Source organism: Panicum virgatum, chromosome 9K, assembly GCF_016808335.1.
Source record: "Panicum virgatum strain AP13 chromosome 9K, P.virgatum_v5, whole genome shotgun sequence".
Lineage (NCBI taxonomy): Eukaryota > Viridiplantae > Streptophyta > Magnoliopsida > Poales > Poaceae > Panicum > Panicum virgatum.
In genome coordinates this window covers 24,311,877-24,324,125 of record NC_053144.1, presented here as the reverse complement: position 1 = coordinate 24,324,125, position 12,249 = coordinate 24,311,877, and the positions used below count along the sequence as shown (strand labels likewise).

The following is a 12,249-nucleotide window of genomic DNA, read 5'->3' as shown; positions in this document are numbered from 1 at the left end:
AGATGTAAAGAGAACATTTGAAGTACTAAATGAAGTCTATTTGTAAAACTTTTTGCATAGATGGGTTGTAAATCGCGAGACGAATCTAATGATGCTAATTAATCCATGTTTAATCAATAATTAGCGGATGGTACTGTAGCATCACTGTTGCAAATCATGAATTAAGTAGGCTCATTAGAATCGTCTCGCGATTTACAGCCCATCCATGCAAAAAGTTTTGTAAATAGACTTCATTTAGTACTTCAAATTAGCAAGATTCTATTTCACTTTAATGCGTTTACGACTTTTTTGAAAAAAAATCTAAACAGGGACCTAGTCGCAAAAAAAAAAAATCCCCCGCTCACCTGAAGGAACAGTTGTGCTGGTTGGTCCAGTTCCAGCGCGTGGGTTTAGTCAGAGGCTTGGGAGCTCGCGCCCCGCGGGTTTCGCGGGAGGGTTCGTTGCCGGGCTGATGCGCGCGCCCATGGCGGCGGCGGCGGCGGCGGCGGTGGTGCTGGTGATGGGCGCGGGGCTCACCGGGTGCGGCGCGCAGGAGGGGGAGGAGGTGGTGGTGGCCAGCTACGGGCAGGGCAGGCTCTGGCTCAAGCCCTACGACTGGACCTACCTGCGTGGTGAGACACTTCGTTCGTGCGCTCTGATTCTCTCGGTGGGCTCCCGCGTTTCCCTGCTGCGAATTGCGATCGCGCCGCGAGAATTTCGATTTTGTTTTGTTTTTTCAGTGTGCAGGGGTATGGTGGTTTTTTTAGTATTGGGGGGGGGGGGGGGGGGGGGGGGGGGTTGGGGCGTTGAGCGCTCGTGGCGACGGAATTGAAGGACCTTAGTGTTTTAGTGACGGGTTCAGGCCCTAGCTGTCGCCAAATTTCACCGGAAGCGCCACACTCGTGTTGCAGAATTCGATTTACCTTTCAGCAGCTGTTGCGTTTTGGCATGCTTTCCTTAATTTTTGGCTTCGCAGACGCTGCTTGCCCCCAAAGCGGAGAAGATTGGTTTAGTTGGTGTTCCGTTCTGGCTACTACTCGTACTAGTGATTTGTCTCATCCGTGGAAATTTTATTTTTTCTGTCTCCCCATTTTTGGATCGATCTTAATACTCTACTTCCTGTACTGCCAGTTGAGTTGCCGCCCTCGTTTTCCTCGGTCACCATGGATTTCGCCACTGACATGGACATTGTAAGTGAAAGATTCCGGAATCCCGACCATTATTAAATTATGGTGTACTAAGAACTTACTTTGGCTGCTATCAGATTTGTTAAGTAGATATTTTGGTACTTGCTACTATTAGTAGCTGGGTCATGCTTAGTCTCAGGCACTGATCAGTACCTAATAACAGCTCCCAGATTATGGGTGTATGTTTATCGGTTTGCATGTAAGTGTCTTAATGCCTTAATGTGGACGGGAGGAGTTGTGGTGTTCCCTTTCTTTTGGAGTAGAATACTATGCTACAAAAACCATTTGAACAAGCAGTACAACCAAACTAAAGATGAGCAAACAGCTTGTATGTTGGCATTTTCCTATCACATTTTATATGGACAGTAAAATTTCAGTGGGAGAAACATATTTTTGTATTCCCTCCATTCCAAACTATAAGTCATTCTAGTTTTGTCCTAAGTCTAACTTATCTTGTTTTGGCCAAGTTTGCAAAAAACGCGAATATTTGTGACATCAAATTACTTACATTGGAATATTGGATACATCATGTAATATAGGCCCCGTTTGGCATAGCTTACGCCAAAATAGCTTCACCAGTGAAGCTGAAGCTGGTGAAGCCAAAAAAACTGGCTTCGCCTGGCTTCTAGTTCATTTTAGCACGGGCTTATAAAACGGCTTCACTAGTGAAGCTGAAGCCAAAATATGTTATGCCAAACAGGGCCATATATCGGCTGTGCATATATTTGATATTGTAGATCTTAATATATTTTTCTATAAATTTGGTCAAAGTTAGATAAATTTGACTTAGGCCAAAGATAAAACGACTTTTAGTTTGAAACGGAGGGAGTGTATGTAATGGGGATTGAACGAATATGAAACACTGGCTCAAGTTGTGTTTTGAGGCATGACACTGTGAGTGGACATTTTCTGTTCTATGAATGTTTTGGCTTTTTCGTGGAAGAACTTCTTAGTGGGACACCCTCCTTTTGGTTTAGATCTTCTATGTACAGTTTGTGAATGCTTCTTCTTCTTTACATAATGCAGCAGAGGGAGCAGATGAAAGGCATTCCAAGAAGCGAGCTTGCTATTATCTGTTTGATGAATTCCAACCCTCAAATTCCTGATATATCAGAATCTTATCTGGACAGTTTATGTGAGTACCATATACATTTCCTAATGTGATGGTTGTCGCCTTTGATATTTTCATTTTCCATTTGAACCTCTTCTTATACCTTCTTAATTGTACAGCAGATTTGTTTAAGGCACCCTATACGTAGTTTGCAACTGTTTTTATTTTAAATTGAATGGAGGATTTATACCCAATTGCTATTATTCTTAAGTTTGTCATGATTAGTGTAATATATCTTCACAGTCCTAGTAAAAATTTATTGCAAACAATGAGTGCGAAAATAAGAAAGACCGTCTCTGTTACAACTTTGCTAATTTTAAACTTTTGAATCTTTCAACTTGCTTCATCCTGAAAGCTCATCACTGGAGATTTTAATGTAATATTATAATATTTTTTGATGATCAGCACTATGTTCTGTTTCTCATCCAATCTGATGGCTTCAAACTGTATGGCCATCTACCGTCTGTTCTATATCCTGCTGGTGTTTAGCAGCATATTTATTTCTGTGAGCTGGTGTTCATCCTGCTGGTGTTTAGCAGCATATTTATTTCTGTGAGCTGGTGTTCAGATGATTCGTATATTTTATAGAGAAAAGAAGATAGTTGGTTTAGGGGCATTCTTCTGTCAGTTTTTTTCGCGTGTGTGTGTGTGTGTTTAAAAAAACTACTTTAAATGCTTAAATAGCTCTCTGAATCATTTCAACTAATTTTGACAGGAAGGTTCTTTATTGCAGTATCAAACTTTCTCCCATCTGGACCTTTTGGCAATGGCAATATAATTAATCAGTCAAATCTGGCGCAATGCATACCATTTCAGAAAAACACAACAGTTGTGCTAACAAATGACCAGGTAAACTATTCTTATACTGTGATTTATTAAAACAATATTTTCTTGTGAGATCTAATGTGCAATATGTGGTACTTTCATCCTTGTTCATAGGAGCATATTGTTATGTTGAGTTATGATAGCGATGCTGATATTTGGACGATAAATATTTCCAATAATCAGAATCCCAGTTAGTACTAAGGCATACTAATATTCTGAGGAGTTTATGACACTTCAGTGCTATCTGTGTTTAATCCAGCCATACTGCTTCTGTAATAGTGATGCTGTGCTTTTTCTCAAGTCAAATAGTTTGCGAATAGTGTTGGCATTCTCCAGAACAGTCACCTCCAAGACATGTCAGAATTCAATTATATAACTTGGACTGATTCTTGGCTGATTACTTGTTGGACCTAATCATAATATACATATAAAACTGCTGGACCACTAAAGGTAAAATAATCTGTTTTTTGCTAGTCCCAGTAATCACTCATTTGTGATCTTCTGTCTTGCTGAAAGAAATTGTGATCTTGTTTTACACTCAAGTGTCTGAAACATATTAATTTTGGCCTTTTACCCTCACTTTTCATGTAAGTTACTACTATGTTGCCTTCTTAAGCTCTATATGCAATGCATTTTGTTAAACATGTTAAATGTCCCATATACTTGGTAATACCAAATTGAAATGGGGTGTTACAATCCTGATCTGATCATTAAGTTGAAGAAATTTATTATCTTAAGATGCACTGAAACCACCTTAAGAAATTCAATAAACTTCTGAGATGCCAACCTTTGATTGTTTTCTGTAGATATCTCCAGGGGTATGGTACATTGGGTACTTTCATGGCATCGGCCCTGCCCGCACACAATCAAAGATGGTATGTTTAGAAACACGTCTATAGAACTATGGGTCTCTGCTGCACATTTATGTATTTTTTTGTCTTTTTCGCACAAAAATGCACTAAACACATTTTTTTTACGGTCAATTGGGGGGGGGGGGGGGGAGGTTCCCCACCTGACACTAAACAAAATTTGAATTGTGATGGCTATACTTTTGCAGATTAGCAGAGGAAAAGCACGCTTGGTGAGCACCCACATTACTGTAAGAGGATGCCCTACTTCAGCGATTTGGGGACCCTACTGCAACCAAACTGTTGAAATGATTGGTTGTTCTCAACCTTCAATAGATAATAACTCAAGGAATCTTCTAGATCTGAACACTGAGAGAAGGAACAGTTGGTATCCTAGAGAGCATAATAGGCGTATTAATATCCTATCTCAGCGGAACCAACTAGCAGAAAAGGAAGTTGGGTCTAATGTTACAGCCCTGGTGAGAATGGAAAACTCGGTCACTTGTTCCATTTCTAATAACTCATTATGCATCAGGCAAGGCGACATGAAGTTCTACTTCTTGGATGTAGTCAACCTAGCATTGCAGTTTGAAATTACAGCTGCAAACTTTGGAGTTATAGGGCCATCCTTGATTTGTTACCTGCGGTATAATGCCTTTCCTCAAAGGGATCTGCATGACTATTCAGGTGATATCAGCCATGATCCTTTGGTTGTGAAGTCACCCAATATTGGCCGCTGGTATATTGCTATTGAGACTGTCAATAAAACACAGATGAATAATACAGCATCAAAGCCTGTTCTAGATACTATGTGTTTCTCACTGAAGTGGCAATTGACTGGATGCTTGAATGGAAAAACTGGAACAAATTGCTCTTGGGAGGTATACGGACTCCAAGTAAGTCTGTATTACTGCTATACAGTATCAACTGATACAAATTCATTATGTACCTGACTAGCAGTTTGCAATAAATCAACTGATACTGTGTTTGCCGATATTTATCTTCCCATTAAAGATCCAATGAACTGCCAAGTTAACTATGTCTCCTTTGAGTTTCACGCACTAACTAATTCACCTGAATGCTTGATACATTTTAGAAAGTTGGGCAACGCTGGTGCTCACATCTAGGCTTCCTCAAGCCTATAATGTGCACTGAAAGTGTGACTTTCAGTTATAATTTCTTAAAATTGTGCCCATGTCTTGTTTGTAAGACCTTTGGTTCTTTACTGTCTTAAGTTCGATGCTCTGAATAGTTTTTAAAAAATATTTAGTTGTTGATGAAAGGTGGAGATTATACCCACAATCTCTTACTCAACAGGTATATCAAGTCAAGGCCCTAAGTCTCCTTTAACAATCCAACTCGGCCCATATGCATTTTTACCTCAAAATGTTATAAAATAAGAGCCCAACCCTTAAATTATCTAGACTAAATTTTAAGCCTTTAACCACCCTAGCCTATATGTGAAGAAGCAATTCCTCTGGAGCCACTAAAAAAGTTCTCAATTCCATCTGTACCACTAAAAAGGTTCGAGCTCCCACCCAGCCACTAACCCAATTTTCTCTAGACTTCCAGACCATTGCCGTCCAACTCCGTCACGTTTACTGTCGGTCAGACTCAGACTCGTTTTGAAGTATCAGAGGACGAGTAAGTGCCCGTTTTACCCCTCCTCACCCTGACCCGACTTTGACCGAAGAGATGACCGAAACAGTTTCAGCGTGAGCCAGCGATGCCGGCGTGCATGCGTGCGCAGATGGCGGAGCTGGATATGGTGGAGTGCGGGGTGCCGGCAGGGGCGGGCGACGGCAAGGGGAATGAGGGCGACGTCGTGCACGCGTAGCCACCGAAGGCGGCGTCGGGCTTCGCGTGGGACAGCGCCGCGGACGTACGCGGCGGTGCCGTCTCTCAACCTGTTCGACGCCGCGGGCAATGGTCTGGAAGTCTAGAGAAAATTGGGTTAGTGGCTGGGTGGGAGCTCGAACTTTTTTAGTGGTACAGAGGGAATTGAGAACTTGTATAATGGCTCCAGAGGAATTGCCTCATATGTGAAATGCTTGGCTTGAAACGTGGTATTTTCCCTTCGCGGGTACAAAATGGATTTTTCCCCCAAAAACAAGATAACCTTTCAGTGTGACAAAATGTGAATATATCAACCAACCTGAGTGTCTTAGCTTCAGTCATAGAGGAAATGAAGCTTTGGGGTTTAGCTGGTGCTAAGGGCATCGCTTTGTTGATTGCCCCGCTGCTTGGTGCTGTTGAGCTCTTGCCTTGGTGGGCTAGTTAGTGGTTGTTTTTTAATTTGTGCAGAGGTGCTACTGTTTTGTCTTATAAGCATGTGAGTGTGTGTGAGTTTGTTTGTAATTGTATGGGTTGGTTTTGTTTCTGTTGGGGCTGTTTTACCCATTTTTCTTCTTAATATAAAGATACACAGCTCTCCTGTGTGTTCGAAAAAAAAATTATCAACCAACTATGAAGAAAGATTTGGGGCCGGGGTGTGGACAGTGGGGTTGAGGATTATAGACACTACAACATGGACGTTCGTTTAAGATTGCTTTTGTGCAATTATTGTGAATATACATTTTCTGTACCTGAAATACATCTTTGTTAATCAAGTATTGCTTGTACACGCAGAGGGTTCCAAGGAGAAGTCCTATCCCGTTTGAATCATATTATATTCCTAGTAATGAAAGGGCATCTCTGGAAGATAGCCACTTCTATTTGGAGCAATTTCTAAGCAACTCATCCCATGAGCAGTTTGCATGGACATATTTCTTTTTGGATGTTGCTCAAGGTTCAGCTGGCGCACTTATCCATGTCCAACTTAAGTCAGATAAAGAATTGAACTACGAGTTGTACTCAAAATATGGTGGCTTGCCATCAAACGATATTTGGGATTATTATGCGAGTAGGACAAGCAGCAGTAATGGCTCGGTATTTTTTTCATTACAGAATTCCACGAATTCAGACTTGGATCTATCAATTTTTTATGCTAAAGAGGGAACTTGGTGCTTTGGGGTGAAGCATCCAACTGATACGACAAATTCTCAGACGTATATGTCTGTATCCCTTCAGGGTTGCCATAGAAATTGCAATCAGAAAGGTGTGTGTCATTCCTCAGTTGATGAAAGTGGTCTGACATTCTACAGGTGAGTTGTAAACATTTTTCTATCATTTGAATGTTTTCCTATTTCTTTTGCCATCTATTCTTTAATACTTGATTCCCAATATGAGACATAAAGTAAATCTTGTTGGTAGTGCGATAATATGTTTCTTACTTTTCCAGCTTCTGCACATGTGATCGTGATCACGGTGGGTTTGATTGCAGCGATGAGCTAGTTTCCCCTAATGGTAACAACATTCATGTCTCATTTTAAAATCCTGAGGGACAATGTGTATTAATGCCTCTAAAATAGTTTTTGGATGTTATCAATGCTTTAAACTCTTATTAATAAAATTTTGGTAGTAAAAATATTTTGGATTTGCTACACTATGACATTTTAAGCTAATGGTTTCTTGTGAAGTTTGATTTAATTAGAGTAGCATGCAGAAGCATTGTAGCTCTAGTGCTCTACAGTTGTGACTAGCCGCAAACTAGGGGCCTGTATGATCGCACACAAGGAGCAGCAGCTACACCCCTCGGGCTGGTTGACTAGAGATATCAGCATTGCCATCCTTTCTTATAAAGAAAAGATAATTAAGAAAATTTCAAACACCCTGAGGTCACTGCTGTGTCTCAACCATTGGCCCGACTTTTTGAGATTTATTGCTCCCACTGCCAGTGCCTTCCTTCGCATAATGTCATTCTACTAAAGCTCGACCTCCCTTCAACAGATGCTTAACCCCATTGTTTACTTACGGAAAAATCTCAGTGTAATGCCTACTACTATTGAAACTAAATGCAAAACTGAATTTTCAGACTGCATCTTTATTTGTTGGCAAGTAATTTTTAAAATTATTAAAGTGATTCTGTGATGCAGCAGTGCAAATCATGATGAGACAAACTGTGCTATATGAAAATGAAAGAAATAAACTATTATGTACTAAAGTTTAGCGAAATGTAACTGGAATCTCGTGTCAAACTTTGTTTAGGTTGCAGATATTTTCATGTAGAATATAGTTCCTTCTTTGAGCAGCAGAAGTATTACTTCCCAACCAGTTGCAAGTTGCACTGCATGCTTTTGTGTCCATGTGTCAAAATTACACTCTAACATGGTCCCATCTATGTAGGGCACATTTGGCAGTCTGTCTTTCTAATCGCCTCAAATGCTGCAGCTATTTTACCTGCCTTCTGGGCCCTCAGGCAAAAGGTATGCTTTTCATCTACTGTCATGGTGGACTGAAATGATCTGTTTGACTTTTAGTTACCACCAGCATTACATGGTGGTTTAAGTATGTCCATAACAATAAACTTAAAAACCAAATATTTAGGACCCCAAAGTTTTGGTAGTCAGGCCACTGTAATTCAATTTTTTATTCTTTCCTGACATAGCTATCAATGTGCCTGAACCTTGAACTTATTTCTTTCGGGTTTCATCTCTAGCCTACCCCAACTTGCTTGGGAAAAAAGGCTATGTTGTTGTTGTTGTTGTTGTCCTGACATGGTTTTAGTGTGGGCATAGGGCGTTGAGTGGATGTGGTCCCTCTCGCTGGTGCTATGTGGAAGGCATGCTACCAAGGCCAAACCACTTTTGTATTTCATTCACTTATACATGTTTGAGTAGATAAATATTCTTTAGCTTTCAAACTGTTGTGCCATTGGAATCACAAGTATACAGTTCTAAATCCATTTTGGCCTTGGGGTCTTAAATTACTTACCTAAAGCAAGTAGTGTTTCTAGTTGGTAGTCAAATTCTTAGGATCTGTCAGTGTACTCATCAGCTGGCTTTCATATCGTTCTTCAAATGTCTGCTATGGGAAAATAACATAATATTACTTGACAAAAAAAATAGTTATAGAATGTATGAGGTTTCTTTGATCAGATGCTTACCTTTTTTTTTCTTGCCACCAAGGCATTTGCAGAATGGATTCTTTACACATCTAGTGGAATTTCCAGTGCATTATACCATTCATGTGATGTTGGAACCTGGTGCATTCTATCATTTCGTGTATTACAGGTAAGCTACTAAGCACACATTTTTTCAATGCTAGTGTAAAGATTGTTGGGCATGGTCTGGTATTCACCACTACTGGTTATGTCTATCCAAAACGAGGTAGCCCAAATACATTTGTTATGTTCTGATACACTCTTGTCCATTATATTGTACCTGAATCCAGTTTTTAGACTTCTGGCTTTCCTTCATGGCTGTTGTGGGTACATTCATATGTATGGCTACAATTGATGAAGCTTCAAAGCGAGCAATGCATACAGCTGTTTTTATCCTCACAGCTCTTTTAGCTGCAACTGGTGCAACAAGGTACCCAAATCACTGGTTACATTTTTATAAAATACTAAGTGAACATAGGGTGTATGATTGAGTTATCATCTCAGATCTGCAAATATTGGAATCGTCATTGCGATTGGTTCTCTTGGCCTGCTTATGGGATGGCTATTGGAATTCTCTACAGCAAGAAGATTTATATGCTGGCCCTGGCAAATTAATCTTAATATGCCTCAAAGGTAATGTGCTTGTATTGAACACATGGTTTTATCAAATATCACCTGATCTATGTACAGGAAACAGGATCTTAGTTTAAACTTTAAAGGAAGCTTCCTCACATGCTAGTCTCTGGAACTTATTCTAGCGCATTTGGGCATTTCCTTTGGTGAGCTGACTCAGTTGACATCTTGTGTGTAGTTGGCCAAACTTTGGGACTTTGTTCCGGAATACTCTGGAGGTGTTGAACAAACGCTTCCGTTGGATATTTCTACTTTTGGGTTTCATCACATTATCATTTGCGGCTACGAGCTGGAAACTGGAATCGAATAGCAACTACTGGATTTGGCACAGGTATGGAATCATCACCTTCCCTCGTTAAACATAACTTCAAGTTGGAAAGTTGGCGGCGGTTTTGCCTGTTTTAGAGGATTTGCTGAGCACGTTTAACGGATTAGGTTACAGAGGCAGCTGAACTGCCAACCAGAAATTGTGCAGGCCTTGAAGTCTTGCTTTCACCAAGTCTGCCTTAACCCATATCTTTTGTGTGACAGTGTGAGTATGACTGGTTGTAGAGCAACATAGTCAAAGACGCTGGTGTCACATTTTTTCCAATTGGACCTGGCAACCAACACAACCATGGTGCTGAAACCTTTTCCTGCGCCTTTTGCACTTGTTTCCTTGCCTGAAGCCACCAATTAGCAAGCAGCTGGACTCTGACGGGCACAAATGCTACAGCCCGACGTTGCATAGAGAACCCTAAACTACGTCTCTCGAACATGTACAAAACTGAGCATGAGGTGGTTGATGGTTTCTGGCTCCTGTGCAGAGGGTAGAGCTGTTGCTATCCCACGGGCCATGATGATGTAGCCAGATAGGACTCCAAGAGCGACCAGGGAGCCCGTTCATGAGAATTAGTGCTTGGTGATCCAGTTTGTCCAAACACTCGGAAAGCCCAGGAATTGGAGAAAGGTTGAGGAGGAAGACCCATGACACTGACAAAAGCTTTGGTGATGTCCAGTTTTATGTGGAGACTTGGAATGTGTTCCCCATGCAGAATCTTTGCAGCTGCCTGGATGTACCTGAAGTTGTCTTGGATGTGTCTGTTTTTTATGAAAGCGCTTTGGTTGTGTCTGACCATAAGTTTCAGGGGTACGGCTAAGCAGTCCACCAATGCTTTGGAGAAGAGCTCACTGAAGCTGTTGATTAAACTAATTGATCTATTGCCATTCAACATTGTCGGCTCTTGCTTCTTGGGTATCATTAGGGAGTTATTCAGGTGATGAAAACTTCTACTGTCCAGCTGAGCCAGCATGTTGAGAACCCTGATCACATCATGTTTGATGATTGGCCATGTGGTTTTGTAGAAGCAACGTGCAAATCCATCTAGCCTGGGGGATTTATCCACGGGAATTTCTCTTATGATGTTCCAGATTTCATCCTTGGTAAAAGGATAGGCTAGCATGGTTAGGTCTAGGGGTGGTAAACTGGTAACGGATCATGGCTCTGGATACTCCCTTTTCAATCCAACTCAGTCCTTAATTATTCTAAGCTCAAAATTATATAAAATATAAGCATAGTTCTTTTCTAGCCAGCCTTTAAATTATTTATGCTAAATTTTTAGACCCTTTACCACCGCTAGGTCCATGATGGCATTTGAAGAAACCGTGATCACTATATTTGTTTTTCGCCATGTGTTTCTCTGTAATAATTTCTACCTTATTATTATTATTTATTACTTACTAACTAATGTATCTTTTCCTCTCTTGCAGCATGTGGCACATAACTATCTATACTTCTTCATTTTTCTTCCTGTGCTCAATGCGTGTAAACGCAAGGAACCGCAGTCCAGAGTCAAACTATGAGTTAACGAGGCAAGACTCCTTGCCCAGGTCAGAAAGGGAGACATAGCTAATAAGGAACAAGGGTGATCACAATCCACGTCCTTCTCATAGCGATTTGGGTGTTTATGTACGATGGTTTCATACAAGTATTGGCTGAGTTGGATTCTGGCTGGATTCGTTTTTGGCAGAGTTGGGTTATGGCAGATTCGTTAACGGTATGCAGAGGACTGTCTGTGTAGGTACTTGGCTTATGTTGCCGTCGGGGGCACAATAACTTGAACAATCGTAGAAGGGGGATTTGGGAACTTCACGGTCAGGTGGTCAGCTGCATCGCATGAAAATTGTAAATAGCGTGGTGCAGGCAGAACATGTTTTTGTGGGACGTTCGTTAAGAAAGTTGTTAACCATGTAAATGTGTTGTAAGCATTCGTAATTCCAAAATGGAACAAATCTCAGGTACTCCCTCGGCACTTAAAAATAAGCCACTAACGTATATGTACGTGCTCGGGGTCTTATTTGCCGGGGCGGGAGAACTGGGAGTGCGATATATGCGTACGCGATGGTGTCAGGAACACTTTATTCAGTTTCATCAGACACTCTTCTATGCTTAGACAGAGCAAGTCGGCGGCCGTCGTAACGTTTCATCGACTTCGCTTCGACCGTTGATTTCACATCCAAGGCCTCTCGAGTTTTGATAATAAAAAAAAGGCCTCGTGTAGTATCGTTTAGCTCATCATTTCTGGTAGGAACTAGTTCGTGCTTCACAGAAGGATCCAAACTACCGAGGAAACCCGATGAACAAGAGGATCCGAACCTTTGAGGTAGTGATGAAAGGGCTACGGATACTTTTCAGGTGACTGTTCT

General features: G+C 41.1%; 1 protein-coding gene across 9 annotated transcripts; it reads left to right on the top strand.

Annotated features, from left to right (window-relative positions):
* Positions 1–343: 343 nt before the first annotated feature.
* Positions 344–11,884, top strand: LOC120650897. Of its 9 annotated transcripts, XM_039928202.1 has the most exons (16): positions 344–611; positions 1,111–1,169; positions 2,193–2,301; positions 3,011–3,126; positions 3,909–3,977; positions 4,160–4,846; positions 6,579–6,878; positions 7,020–7,093; positions 7,231–7,295; positions 8,175–8,254; positions 8,957–9,061; positions 9,222–9,361; positions 9,436–9,564; positions 9,743–9,895; positions 10,692–10,820; positions 11,314–11,884. In XM_039928202.1, the coding sequence occupies exons 1-16, from the start codon at positions 452–454 to the stop codon at positions 11,450–11,452; spliced, it is 2,514 nt and encodes an 837-aa protein (XP_039784136.1). In that variant the 5' UTR covers positions 344–451; the 3' UTR covers positions 11,453–11,884. The 9 variants fall into 9 exon arrangements, with proteins under 9 accessions (XP_039784136.1, XP_039784131.1, XP_039784133.1 ...); XM_039928197.1 differs by having other exon boundaries at positions 345–611; positions 6,579–7,093; XM_039928199.1 differs by lacking the exon at positions 11,314–11,884 and adding an exon at positions 10,909–11,168 and having other exon boundaries at positions 345–611; positions 6,579–7,093.
* Positions 11,885–12,249: the final 365 nt, after the last annotated feature.